The following is a 13,449-nucleotide window of genomic DNA, read 5'->3' as shown; positions in this document are numbered from 1 at the left end:
TCAGTATCTATTTTACTTTGAGTGAGGGCAAAGGGGACCCCTGGGCGAATCCATATCAGAGATCCACGCGCATATGCTGAGAAACCTGTGGCATACAGTTGCCCCCTCCACCGGCGGCGCAGTATGTGTGTCTCCTGGTCTGTCAAGTGTGTCTCTTGCAGCAGTGCTATCTGTACCTGGTGTCGCTTGAGATACGAGTATACCTGGTAACGGCGTGAGGGAGTATGCATACCACGCACGTTCCAGGTGCAAAATTTAACTGTAGCCATTGCAACTCCACCGCTCCACACCCCGCCCCCACCATTCACCCACAACATCCCAGCCAGCAGCGCCACAGATCAGATTGTCATACCATGCCCAGTACATCACCCGCATAGTCCCACCTCCCCGCAAGTACACATCAGGGGGAAAGTAAAAGATCACCAGTCTCATAAACATGAAAAACAACCACAATACCAAAAGGTCGACAGGTAAACTTGCTGTCGTCCAAACGCTCTAGTGAGCACTCATAGTTCGTAAGTTCAAGGGGGGGTTCACTGAGTTTGTAGTATTAAGTGTGCAAAGGGTTCATGCAATCAGGGTGAGGGTGCTATCTTCCCACCACAGGCAGTCATTGTTATACAGCCCATCGATAGCGAGAGTGCCCAGTGCATGGGTTAGCCAGTTCGAGCAAGTCAGGAGCCAAGTTATCGGGAGGGGCGCTGGGCGGAGCGCAAGTAGGCACTCACCTCTGGGGATGTACGTCCACCCCCGCATACAATCCCAGGATTCACCAGTAGCAGGAGCATCCATGTCAGGGCACAAGTGTTAGGTTCGGTACTCAGGCCCGCAGATATCAAATCCGAACCTCGCTGCTGTGCCAGTGTAGCACCTCCAGCAGCGACCTATGGACCCTGTAGCACATTGGTTGCAAATGCACCTGTGTGGCTCAACAGTAGATCGTTGAAACTAAAACAAAATCAATGGACCAAGTCAGCGGTCTGTGGTGTAACATCTGGGAGGCCCCCTGACACCTGGGAGTCTGTCAATCCGTAAAGGTACTCATCATCGCTCACCAGACCTTCATGACTAGCTCCTGGGGTAGTGACCTCTGTTAGCGAGCCACTAATCTCCGCCACCATGCGGAGGGCCTCTTGTTGTTCATTATGTCGATGTTCAGGAGTAGGGCCCACATCTGTTTCTGCATGCATCGAATTCGCCGTTGAGGGCCTCCTGCACTGGCGCCGTCGGGCTCCTCTGTCACGGCTCATCCTCGGGGGCATCCTGCCAGGTTCGTTGTCAATGCCCGAGTCGAGCCAAGCCTCAGCCGCTTCCGGGGTGTTGAAAAAGTGTGTCTTGTCTTGAGCCACGACTCGTAAGCGAGCAGGGAACAGCAAGGAATATTTGAGAGCCAGGCGGCGGAGTCGTTGTTTCACTGCCAAAAATGAGTGTCGCTGACGCTGCACTTGTATAGTCTAGTCCGGGAAGAACATAATTTTTGCATTGTCAACCCTAACTTCGGATAGCTTCCTAACTTCACGTAGAATGGCGTCGCGATCACGATAGTTCAAGACGCGGATTAGCAGCGGCCTCGGGTTTGAACCCTCAGGGGGAGGACGGGCCGGCACACGGTGGGCTCGTTCCTCAACAAAGTGCTGCGAGAGGGTGCCTTCCGGGAGAATGGCTCCGAGCCACCGCTCCACATGTTCCGGTGCATCCCTAGGTTCCCATCTCTCCGGCAGGCCCACTATGCAGATGTTGTTCGTTCTCGCCCGCCCTTCCGCATACTCTGCGCGATCTTCCAGGAACTCCACCCTGTTAACAAGGTCTTGAACAGGTTTGTCCATCTGAGTGATCTTGGGAGACAGTTCTGTCATTGCAGTGTCCAGGGTAGTCGTCCGTTCAGAGAGCTTTTTGTGGTCAGCTCGGAGGTGCGTCGGATCTATGGCCACGCTGTCAATTTTAGACTCTAAGGAATTGCGGGTCAGTTGCATCGACTCCTCCAGTCTTTCTATTGCCGCCAACATTGTGTCCAGTTTAGAGGTTGTTTGGTCCTGGTCAGCCTGCTTTGCCATCTTCCCCTTCACCTGAGCGCCGCCGGTTCCAGCTCTCGTTTTAGGACCCACAGACATGGGAGGCTCCGCAGTCTGGAGTCAAGGGTGCGTTTCGGATAATCTTCTTACACAGCCCGGGATGGAACGGCCCACTGAGGGGACGACGCAGTCCAACTGCAAAGGAGCTTAAGTCCACTGTGTCCTGCAGGAACGCCTCAGATATGCTCACAGCGGGACCGGCCGTTGCCGGAAGGCGAATCAATCTCGAGCCGATCTCGCCATGTCCCAGACGCTAGAAAGGGTCAACGGTGCCGCCGATCAGAGAGTAGATGTCTGGTGTAAATATCCTGTGCAGGGGGATGGGGGGTGTTACAATCCAGGAGGGGCGGCTCTATCCGCCAGGTGCACACCCGTCTGTCTCAATAGGCAGTGTCCGCAACGCACCAGAGAGATCAATCAGTGACCTTTACCGTTTCTTCTCTCGCCTCTTAAGACATGCGCCAGCTCCCACTTTTATCTCGTAGCCCGATCCGCATTCGGGTCCGCGTTTACCACAGTCGTGAGGGAGATCGTAGCATGTATGGGCAAGTACCACAGCAGAGCCACAACAACTTCAAGGTCCGTCTCTGCCACCGCAGGACTATGATTTAGTGGATGTGGTGCTCAGTGCGCGTCCACGTCTCACTGGCAGGGTAGGTCTTTGGTATATACTTGGACTCAGGTCGGGGTCGGGGTCCGCGCATGGAATTCCCCCAAAAATGTATCAGCGCCAGAGTTGGGCAAGCGGTAGGGTGAGGCGGAGAGAGATTCCCAACCTCATCCCCCTAGTCGTGTCGCCGTCTGTGTCGCCAGCATATGCGGGAGCCTAGTCCCGAACTCCCTCGCTCATCAATCAGGGGGGAGCCAGGTGAAACACGCTCCACGCCTCGTCGCCTTCAGCTCAAACCACAGGCGGTCACGGGCCTCCGACGCGGTGGGGAAGGCAGCAGGCGCCCACCGCTGTGTGCAGCATCCAACAAGTCTCCAGCCGAGGCGTCGTGGCGCTCAGCGACTTCCGCCCTGCCTCGTCTCCGCAGGGTCCAGCAGACAGGTCGCATCCCCGGCTTCAAGCAGCCGTCGACGCCGACCGGAAGTGATCTCAGACGGGGGCGCCTCACCTTCAATCCAGCGGCGCAGTGCAGGGCAAGTGGTCAGGTCCAGCTCCCGCCAGGTAAGGGAAACGTAACTCAGGCTCTCCCGCTGTAAGCTACAGGCAAAAACCAGCAGCCTCAATGCCGTAGCAATCTGCAGTTAGTGGCTTGTTTGCGAACCTCTCCGCATGGCAGTCGGTGGGGGGCCCATCTCATCATGCCTCCATTAGTGTCTCCCCTGTCCTCCGATATGGGCACCGGGGTGGGTCAGGGTCCGCCGATACCTTTGAGGTACTGTTCGCCGCCTCAGGGCCTAGCAGACTGGTTGGGTCCCCGACCTCAGGTGCCTCCCCACGCCGGCCGGAAGCGTCTGCTGGCGGGGCATCCAGGACTTCTCACCGCCGGAGCGGCACGGTAGGAGCAAACAGTCCCAAACTTCTGCAGCCGAGAGTTGAGTGCTTCAGAGGCACTCGCTGACAATTTCAGGCCAAAACGGATGTTTTTGGCTTGAGAAATGGCCTGTGGTAGGGGAGCTTCTTACGGAGCTCTATCCAGGCACGTCCACCACCATTGCGTGCTCAGCCACGCCCCCCCATGAGCTCTAAGTGATTGATGTGTCTGGTGACTCCACAGCCCTTGCACTGTGTGTTGTTGAAGATGAGTTATTCAGTCAGTAAGGGATGCATCCGCTGTTAACACGGTCTGTGGAATCGGGTCTATGAACGGCCGAATCACCACTGCAGAGAGCAAGGAGTACGGCCGCTTACCAACACTAGATTGGTTAATAGACCTTGAGATTGGTTCCATTGACTGGCTAAACACTCTTGAAGTGAACGCATGTGTACACTGGAGTGGGAACAATCATGATGCAAGATGCCATCATTCCCAGCAGTTGCATAAACACTCGAGCTGGAAGTGACTGAGTGGGTTGAAATTTGAGACCGAGAGCCTGAATATTTCGAATTTCTGGCTGCATTGGGTTACGCTAGAGCCTTCTGAGTGATTTTAACACATTGACTGAGAACCCTAGCGGTTGAAGCAGCTGAATGGTTATTGAAATGTGCTTGCGACATTGCTGATATGTGCTGGCTTTGATGAGGCAGTCGTCCAGATAGGAAAAGACATGTATGCTTTGTCTTCTGAGAAGCGCAGCTACTACCCCCAGACATTTTGTGAAGACTCTGGGGCAGTGTTGACTCCGAATGGGAGCACTTTGATCTGGTAGTGTTGACCTGCTACCACAAACCTGAGAAATTTGCAGTGGGCCGGATGAATTGGAATATGAAAGTAGGAGTCTTAAATCTAGGGTAGAAAGAAAATCGCCTTTTTGCAAAAGCTGTAGTATTTGTTGGTGTTACCATGTGGAAGTGGTCTGACTATGCAAACATTGAGTTCTCTGAGATCCAATATGGGTCTGAAAAAGCAGTCCTTTTTTGGAATTAGAAATTAAAAGGAGTACATGCCCAACCCTTGGTGTTGTGGTGTTTCGGGTTCTATGGCTTGTTTTAGTGGCAGGGATTGTACTTTCTGTTTGAGAAGGTCTAGGTGATCCGGTGAAAGTATGTGTGGTTTTGAGGGAATGTTTGGAGGAGTATTGGTTAACTCCAGGCAGTAATCAGAATGGATAATTTGGAGAACCCATTTGTCAGTTGTTATGGACTGCCACTTTGGTAGAAATTGTGACAGTCGTCCCCCCACGGGTGTTAAGTGGTCGGGGGGGGAGGGGGGGGAGGAACTATGGGCAAGTCACTGTTTTGTATTGGATGGCGAGGAACGTGCATTGGAACCTCTGCCCTTACGGTTTCCTCCGTAATTGCCTCAGAAGAAACCCTTGGAACCTGTTGCTGGTTATTGCCCTCATAGGTGGAGGGAGTGCGAGGACGTAGTTTTGGATCCTGCTCGATAAAAGGACCGACGTATGGAACCACGCCCTTGTGGAGAGTGAAGTGTCCCCATGGATTTAGCCACTCCAGTATCCTTCATTTTATCCAATGAAGTATCTACCACCGGCCTAAAAAGGTGTTCCTTGTCGAAGGGTGTGTTTAGTATGGACGTTTGAACTTCCGGTTTAAACCCTGATATGCACAGCCATGCGTGTCTTCTTAAAAGAACACTAGTGTTTACCGCTCTGGCAAATGTATCAGCAGCATCTAGGGAGCATCTAATTAGGCTGTTAGAAATTAACTTCCCCACCTAAACTAGGTCTTGCGCTTTGGATTTGTGTTCTTGAGGGAGAAACTGGATGAGTTGTTCCATTTCATTCCAGTGTGCGCGGTCATAGCATGCTAGCAACGCCTGTGTATTGGAAATACACCAGAAGTTAGCAGCCTGGGAGGCTATCCTTTTCCCTGAAGCATTAGAAACTACTAGTAAATCTAATGGTAGTTGATCTTTTATGTAGACTGGATTTGATGGGGCAGGCTTGTATTTTTTTATCTACCCTCGGGGTAAGAATACGTGCTCTAACAGGATCCTTAAAAATGTCATCAACATGTCGGGTCATGAAAAGAAAAAAAAAATCAGGGCTGCAACATTTCAAACAGAACAGATTAATTCAAATCGTTATATTCAAATGAGCCTCAAATCGAAAAAGTCTTATTTTGTTCTTAAAAAGCCACAGCCAACGCGTTTCGTCCTGTCACGCAGGATTTCTTCAGCGCGTTTGTATTTCGCAATTAGCGAGAATTGGTAATTTGTAGTAGCCTTGTGAAATTATCTCCACACAATATTAACAGTAATCTCATCTATATTTTCAGAGTGTACATCCATAATAGGATTTGCATCACAGATCCATCAAAATTCAATTAAGAGTTGGATGTTAGTAACATCCGTCAGAAAACAGGATGTAATAATCATGACGATATAGACCAAGTGCTGGTAAATTAGAAACAGCACGTTGTACTTCGTAATCGCTATCCAGCCTAACGTGGTTTTTGTCGACCTGCGTCCACCTATGGTTTGTCTTTCAACATTTGTGGAGACGTGAGATTTGTAGGATCTCAAAATGGAAATCCTCTTCAAGGGATTCTCTGTGTAGTGGGACTCCATGGAAAGTAGCAGCCCTACTTAAATAGACAAATCCTACACTGTCATCTGGTGGAGAGGGTCTGATATATGTCCGGATCGTTGTCAGTGGGAGAGTCAGTATTCTAGTCATCCCACATGTCTCCAGGATGATCGTCCTCATTATTATCATCATCCCCCTGATTGTCAGGTGTGTGTGGTGGTGGGTGCTCAGGTGAATTGGCACAGGTATAGTATAGGGTGGTGAAGGAAGAGGAAGAGGAGGAGGGGAAGGATTTTCCCGACAGTTCTCTTCTTCAATGGTATGTGGTATTCCTCTTCTGTAGTAGCACCTCTTTTTAAAGTCACTTTAGTGGTGATATGTCCAGTCTTTGGGTGTATAACCAGGATTTTTTGTTTCAGATCCGGTTTGTCGAGCGGATCACCGAAAACATGTTTTTTGGTGACCTCTGTGTCTCCGCGTGTTTTGGCTCCGAATGTTTCGGCACCGATTATTTCTTGGCTCCGAAGTTTGTTTTGGTGGAGACGGAGGATGTTCAGTGCCAAACTTTTTCATCGGCTCCGAAATCTTTGGCTCGGTGCCAGATTTGGCATAGGGCTTTTCAGAGCCGGAGGGCTTTTTACTGTGCTTTGGTGCAGAGCCCGAAGGTGGGGCTTCAGAAGCTTGTTCTCAGCACCCACCAGGGCCCAAGGGCGCAGTATGGTGCTGAGCCTTTTTCTTCGATGGAAGTGGAAGGTGGGGCGAGGTAGGTGCTATACTCATGGTACGTTGTCCCTGCGCGATGTCTTCATCCTCCACGGAGCAGTCTTCTGAAACGAATATGTCTTCCTGTTCCTCATCTGCTCAGATGGGCTCGTTGCCTTCCTCCTCTTCTGCTTGAGGTCCGAAGAGGTCCAGAATGGAACCTGCTTGTTGTCTCCGCAATCGTCGGGCCCGACGACGTGACATGCAAAGAGTCTTTTTGGAGCGGAAAGATCTGCACGTGTCGCAGTGGTCTTCTCTATGGTCGGGTGACAAACACAAATTGCACACCTCGTTGAGTCAGTGCGCGGGCATTTCCCATGGCACCAGGGGCAGAACTTGAAAGGAGTTCCTTCCATCGACTGCAAGTCGAACCAGTGGCTAGGCCAGACGGCCTACCAACAGCTATCCAGTCGAAATTTTCGTTAGGACCCACAATCCGCGAGGAAAGGGGATCACGAACAGAAATAATACCGTCGAGTGTGAATGTGATACGCGCCGAGAAGGATCGACGTCAAACTGGAGCGCAGTGAGGTACATCCAAACCCGATGGCGGAAAAAAACAATCTGAAGATGGAGTCGATGACCATGCACACCATCACCTAAGGGAGCAGTCCCCTACCTCATGACTAGGGAAAACTTCTTCCAGAAAAACAAAGTGCAAACATCCAGACCCAACACTAGATGGTAATCTTATGCAAAGCATGTGATCTACAGCTCACATGCCTCAAACATACACTTCTTGTGGGGATCATCTCAGTGAAGTCTTAATTTTCCACAAGAATCACAATGCCCGAAGAGACAGCTTTTCGAAGAAAAAGACATGTTGATTGAAGATCTGGAAGATTTCAGAAGGCCAAGAGAAAGAGCTTACATGTATAAACAAAAGAATGAGGGATTAATCACTCATTTATTTTGCACTCAAGGCACAATTAATTACCCCGATATGAATTATTTTCAAAAGTCACTAAGAGCAATTCAGTAAGATACATATACTATTCTGCAGGACAGTGGGATACAAAGACAAAAATTCATAACAAAAAAATCAAACTTAATATACATACGACAAACAAATACATACATCACTGATATAACATCACTATAAGACATATACTCAATATATACAATCCAAACACAAACCCTAATATCTACAACTACTGGTGCACACTCCTTAATCTAAAAGATGCACTATGAGGTAATATTCTTAGTTATTAAACCTTTCTCTTATTCCCTAATCAGCGCCCAAACTAATATATCCCAAAAATGAAATTCATTGGACTCCTCAATTGTCTGTCGAAGAGAAAGAGCTCAGGGAGACTCCCTTCACACGACGTGCGGTAGAAATTCTGAGAGTCTGGAGCCTCTGTGGAGAGGGTTCTAGAGGGTGCGGTTGTCCAATTGGCTGGAGTTTGGGCCATGCCTATTGACAAGGACGAGATATTAAAGTGAATGGTTTTTCTCCATTAACTTTAATGTTAGACTAATTACTTACTGCTTTCTATGAGCCGTGAGACTCTCACTTAAACGACTGGGAATGATTCAAGCATGTGAATCTATGAAAGATACCCCAATACTGGAGAAACGAAGTTCCAAAACATGAAAGCGTTCTATTGGACCTGGTCCTTTTTGCAGGGTTATCCCCAAACGTTTTGCCTTGCTCCAGATTTTTTTCTGACCCCATTGTTGGCTTTAGAACTCTCAACTTTACCACTTATTATTCAGTGTAAAGTACATGTGCTCTCATTTAAACATGGTAGGATTGACTTGCACCCAATTCCCATATTTAATTTACCTTCAAGTCCCTTGTATAGTGGAAGCTCCCAATTTCAGTCTAGTGCAGTGCTGCTCAGTTTGATTCATGCTTCAGTGACTATGTTAAGACATTCATTTTCTCCATGCGAGACTGATTTGTAAATAATGTTTACTTTTATATATTACTGAAGAAACCTCAGTAAGATATACTGTGACGACCTTGAAATTATAAACCAAGGGGTAGAAAAATCTCAAGATCTACTTTTGTCCTGAAGATGGTCTCATTGATGTATTGCGACGGAGACCGAAACATCGACATATAACCCCTTCTTCTCTTTAGTTATTGCTTATTGATTTACTTTGAGTCTTGGACCTTTGTATAGAACAGACTCATATTGTATGGAGATGGGCAGCTAAGCATGGATGACTAGGATAACTTTATATTTGTTTAGATTGTGTTTTCTGTTCTCCACGTATGAGAGAATGGTTTGTTTGAACCTCTTTTTTGTACTTTGAATATAAATCAAATTATATTTGTCACACCCGGTTATTGCAATTTATTTACTGATCGAAATGTGCAAATCTCAACTGAATTAATTTCTTTGGTGTCATATTGTCATTACATTTAAGATTACGTTATGTGTAGAAAATACTATTTTTCAATGAATCCCTTGTAGGCACTTTTAGAATGTGGGTATTTCTATGTGCTTATGACGCTTTGTACTTTGCAGCCTGACTCCCATCCACATCTACAGCAGAGTGACAGATAGGCTTTGTGCATAATTTCCAGACAGCCATCACACAGAGAGGTTGGGGTGTAATAAAGGTTACACCTACATACTTAATGACCAGTTGAGAGAGGGAGACGGGGGCACACTCACATTTGTATAGGCTGTGTCTTGCACTCATACAAAGGGCTTGTTTTCCTCCTACTGATGTCTGGAGCCATGGCTGGGGTGGAAATGAGGTATTGTGCACTTCTAGGAGGTTACCTTCGCATATAAAACATTTTGAGTACAAGTACAGAGGCTCTGACCCCTATGATTTTAGACACTGCGTTGGACCTGTAACCTAACACTGCTGGCTCTACATGCTGCACATTGCCTAAAACTGAAGTGCATCCAGGAGGAAGAGCCATTTGGACTACTAGCTTTGCTGTGTTGGCCAACTGCATGTGGACTGTGGGGCTGCAGGAGGGACTACCACTTTGCAAAGTCTTATGTGCTGGCCTGTAGCCTTTATACCAGCCTTTGTTCGCCCACTGCTCTCCAGGGGCTAGTAGGTTTGCCTCCCCTTTCTGGTCAGGGGCTCAGAAGTAGTCCTGCACTATCCACGACGTATGAGACCCTCAGAGCAGCCTCCTTTGGATTCCTGGGACTCAGCATGTAGTAAGCGCAGTTCCTTGCCCCTAGCAGTTGCGGCTCAGCACATGTTGAGCGCTTTTGGAGGAGTGGGGACTGCTTATGCTTACTTTGTTTCAAGCCAGTGCATGGAGTGTTTTTCTCACTGTGCAGAGCAGCGCAGGACAAACACTTTGCTCTGCGGGCGTCCAATTTGTGGGCGAATTTGTGCAAGGACAGTGTCCTGAATTCCTGTACTCCAGGCCGCCTAAACCTGCAAGTAACTGCCTGTAGCACCTAGTCAGAGTAGCACTTGAAGCGCGTTGCCCAGCAACCCCAGAGAACCGAGGAGGCAGTCGCACCACTCTTGAAGGAAAGCAGACGCAGCACCATTCTGGAGGGATACTGTGTTTTTTAGACACTGCAGCAATCCAGAGTGAAGGGCCGAGAAGGGAAAAATACGGCCCGACGACAGCTGCACCACACACCCATGGGCAGCTGTGTGTTGAGTGCTCCGATTGAGAGAGGCCTGAACAAGGCCTCCCGCAGGATTTTGCAGTTTGCGCCCCCACCAGTTTTTGGCACGTACCTCAGGGTCACGTGTCTTGCATTTTGGAGCCAAGCTCTGACTTGCGGAACTGCCAAATCGGGTGGTCTTCCCTACAAGAGGTTCTTGACCATGTTAACACTGGGCTGCGCGGGTCAATGAGACCACACCAGGACTAAATCTTGTCAGACCTACCATTTCTCCCATTTGAAACTGCTGGATGCGGTTTTACTGAAGTTACCTTAAGGATCCTAACAGAGGTGCAGGTGCATCTAAGCCCAAGGGTTAATTTAGGCCTTAGTGTGATACTTATTGATGAAATGAAATGTCCTGAAAAGATTTGTGGAAAAAACTAACTTATCTCCAAGAGTACATGTATGAGTGTTGTCAGTTTGGTCCTGTTTGGATTATAACATAGAAAATTACCTAATACAGTTTAATAGTAGCCCAGGTGCTCTAGGCCCTATGTTTTGACTTCAATTGAAGTGATCCACCCAAACAGCCTGCAGGACTCAAAACGTACATATTGATCCATGTTGTTTTGCTCTATGATTTGTGTGCAATATATTTAATTTTTTTCTATAATTGTGTGGAGTCTCTGTTGTGGAATATTTATTGTGTTACTAGTGTGAGTGTGTTGCACAAATGCTTTAAACATTGCCTCTGGGATAAGCCCGACTGCTCTGGCTAAGCTACCAAGGGGGTGAGCAGTGGTTATCTTAGGTGAGTAACTCCCTTAGCAGGACTAGAATGGTCGATTCTGTCTGGCTTAGGTGCATACCCTAGCCAACCAGAAACCCGTTTTCTAACGCATGCCCTGTTTTGACCTTCTACCATGGAAGTGCTTAATGGGGCACTTTTAAGGGAATCTTCTCCTGAAGAGAAGGCATCACACTCTGAAGGAGGATATTCTCTTTTCCCATTAGATATCCCAACCTAGTCTCTCTAGCCTTGAAAGTTTCTTTTAGAAATGTCACAACTGGACGCTTTATGCACAGGATAAAGGCAATACATACACTGGCAATGAGGATAATTAGCGCAAATCTTCTAATGCCCACAAGATGATCAGAATTTGAAGAGATTTCTTCACTCAGTCACCCATGGTGGCATATGACTTGCAGGTAAATGGTGTCCCTGGCTCAGAAAATAACTATTTCCATTAAAAAGAATTCACAGTACTGTGGAGGCTGAAGATGGGGCCGTTTTTGTCTCCGTGCAAATCAAGAAAAGTAAGTCTTGAGTTCACTAAAAGGGTTAGAGCACAGTTGTGCCAGGTGACTTCCTCAAACAGAACATGCAGTAGAAATCTGTGCTATGGAGGCTTATGGGTGGAGTAGGAGAGCGTATGCTACCACCTCAATGAAACAGTTTTGTTTTCTGACTTTTGAAGGCTCCCTCAGGCTCGAGTTTGCTTTCTGCGGTACTTATTTTTGGAGGAGGGGCAGCAGGGGGTGACATGTATGCGGCCCAGCACACCATGCACTATAGACCTAAAGACCTACACTCTGTGCATGCCCTCAAAGTGTGTGAGATATTTCGGGGGTGACCAACTCAAGCACCCACATTGAACCCTCCAGCCACCCCACACCCTCCAGCCAACCCCCGCTCCCTCCAGCCAACCCCTCCCACTTTCCCCCCTTCATAGCGCTACAAACACTGGGCAAGCCACCTTACTCTTTGACATCCCGTCCCTGAGGTTCAGAGCCTTTACAGCTCCTCCAATGCGCCCACTGCTCTCAGTGCCCACATGGATCCTCAGTAGCAAACACCACCTTGGACATTTTGGCAGGCTTTGGCTCCTGTTTCAGTCACACCCGCTCACTGTCCAGGACCTAAGCCACACCAGATGCAGTTTTTCCACCTCCTGGTAGGGGAGGGGGGTGAGTAAGTATGGATGGGTGAGTGGTGTTTACCACTCAACTACACATGGAATAAATGTGACTGGAGTTTTAAGACAAGTATAATTTTGCACCAACAAAAATATTTTCCTGCTATGCACATTAAAATCAAAAAGGGTGTCTATACCTGTTCTAATTACACCTACCTGCTAGGAAGAACTCTTGCTTACCCTTTTTAGGCAGCAACTCTTGTTTGCAATAAAAAATAAATACATTTAAATCTTGCCAAAGGCTGAGCTATTGGCTTTTTCCAAAACTAGTTTTATTCCCTGTGTTTTTATACTATCTATACAGGTTACAGTAATTCAAAGTAAATTGTACATTTCCTTCGCATGGATAAGAATAATTTCCCTGCGAATCGTATGAAAACTTAAAAGGGTTTATATACGGTTTCTCCTTATGTCATACTTTATTATTAAAAATACAAATAAAGTAATCATTGCTTATAAAGTTTAACGCAACCATATGGCTCCACATTTATGTGGATTTTTTTTATTCTGTCCCATACGTTTGCAAAAAACAATAAAATATAACCATTACACTAGCTTGCCACGGCCAGACCAATAAATGTTTTGGTAGGGTAGACTCCCTCCACGTAACAGTGCCGGTTTGTGCTGATCCAGTCTAGCCTCCAACATCTTTAATAACGGATTTAACTAAATTTCTGAAAGCCTGGGCTTTAAGTCATGTAGTTAATGATATGCAAATTGGCGGAAATTACTCACCACATTCTTCCGTGGCCGCCCTCGAGGTCGCTTACCCCTCTTACGATTCTGAAGTTCCTTCTCTTGTTCCCTTTAAAATAAAAAAATCTTAGTCAAGCATAGTCTACTGCAGAATCACCCTAGCATGCACTAAAGAAAACTTGATAAATCGCTTCAAAGAATGTCACTAAACCAGCAACCTTCACAACACAAATTTTTATGCCATCACCGCGGTCACACACCATCTGCACCAAATAAGGTTGCATGGTGAGTGCACTA

The 13,449-nt window shown here is 47.6% G+C and overlaps 1 protein-coding gene across 1 annotated transcript in view; it reads right to left on the bottom strand.

Annotated features, from left to right (window-relative positions):
- Positions 1-13,449, bottom strand: part of CBX2 (chromobox 2) — a 157,723-nt gene that overhangs the window by 60,315 nt on the left and 83,959 nt on the right. Inside the window, exon 4 of the mRNA XM_078654021.1 lies at positions 13,192-13,261. Coding sequence (XP_078510147.1) covers positions 13,192-13,261 — 70 coding nt within the window. The remainder of the gene's footprint in view (positions 1-13,191; positions 13,262-13,449) is intronic.

Source organism: Lissotriton helveticus, chromosome 7 (assembly GCF_964261635.1).
Source record: "Lissotriton helveticus chromosome 7, aLisHel1.1, whole genome shotgun sequence".
Classification (NCBI taxonomy): Eukaryota; Metazoa; Chordata; class Amphibia; order Caudata; family Salamandridae; genus Lissotriton; species Lissotriton helveticus.
This window is presented reverse-complemented; position numbering and strand designations above follow the sequence as displayed.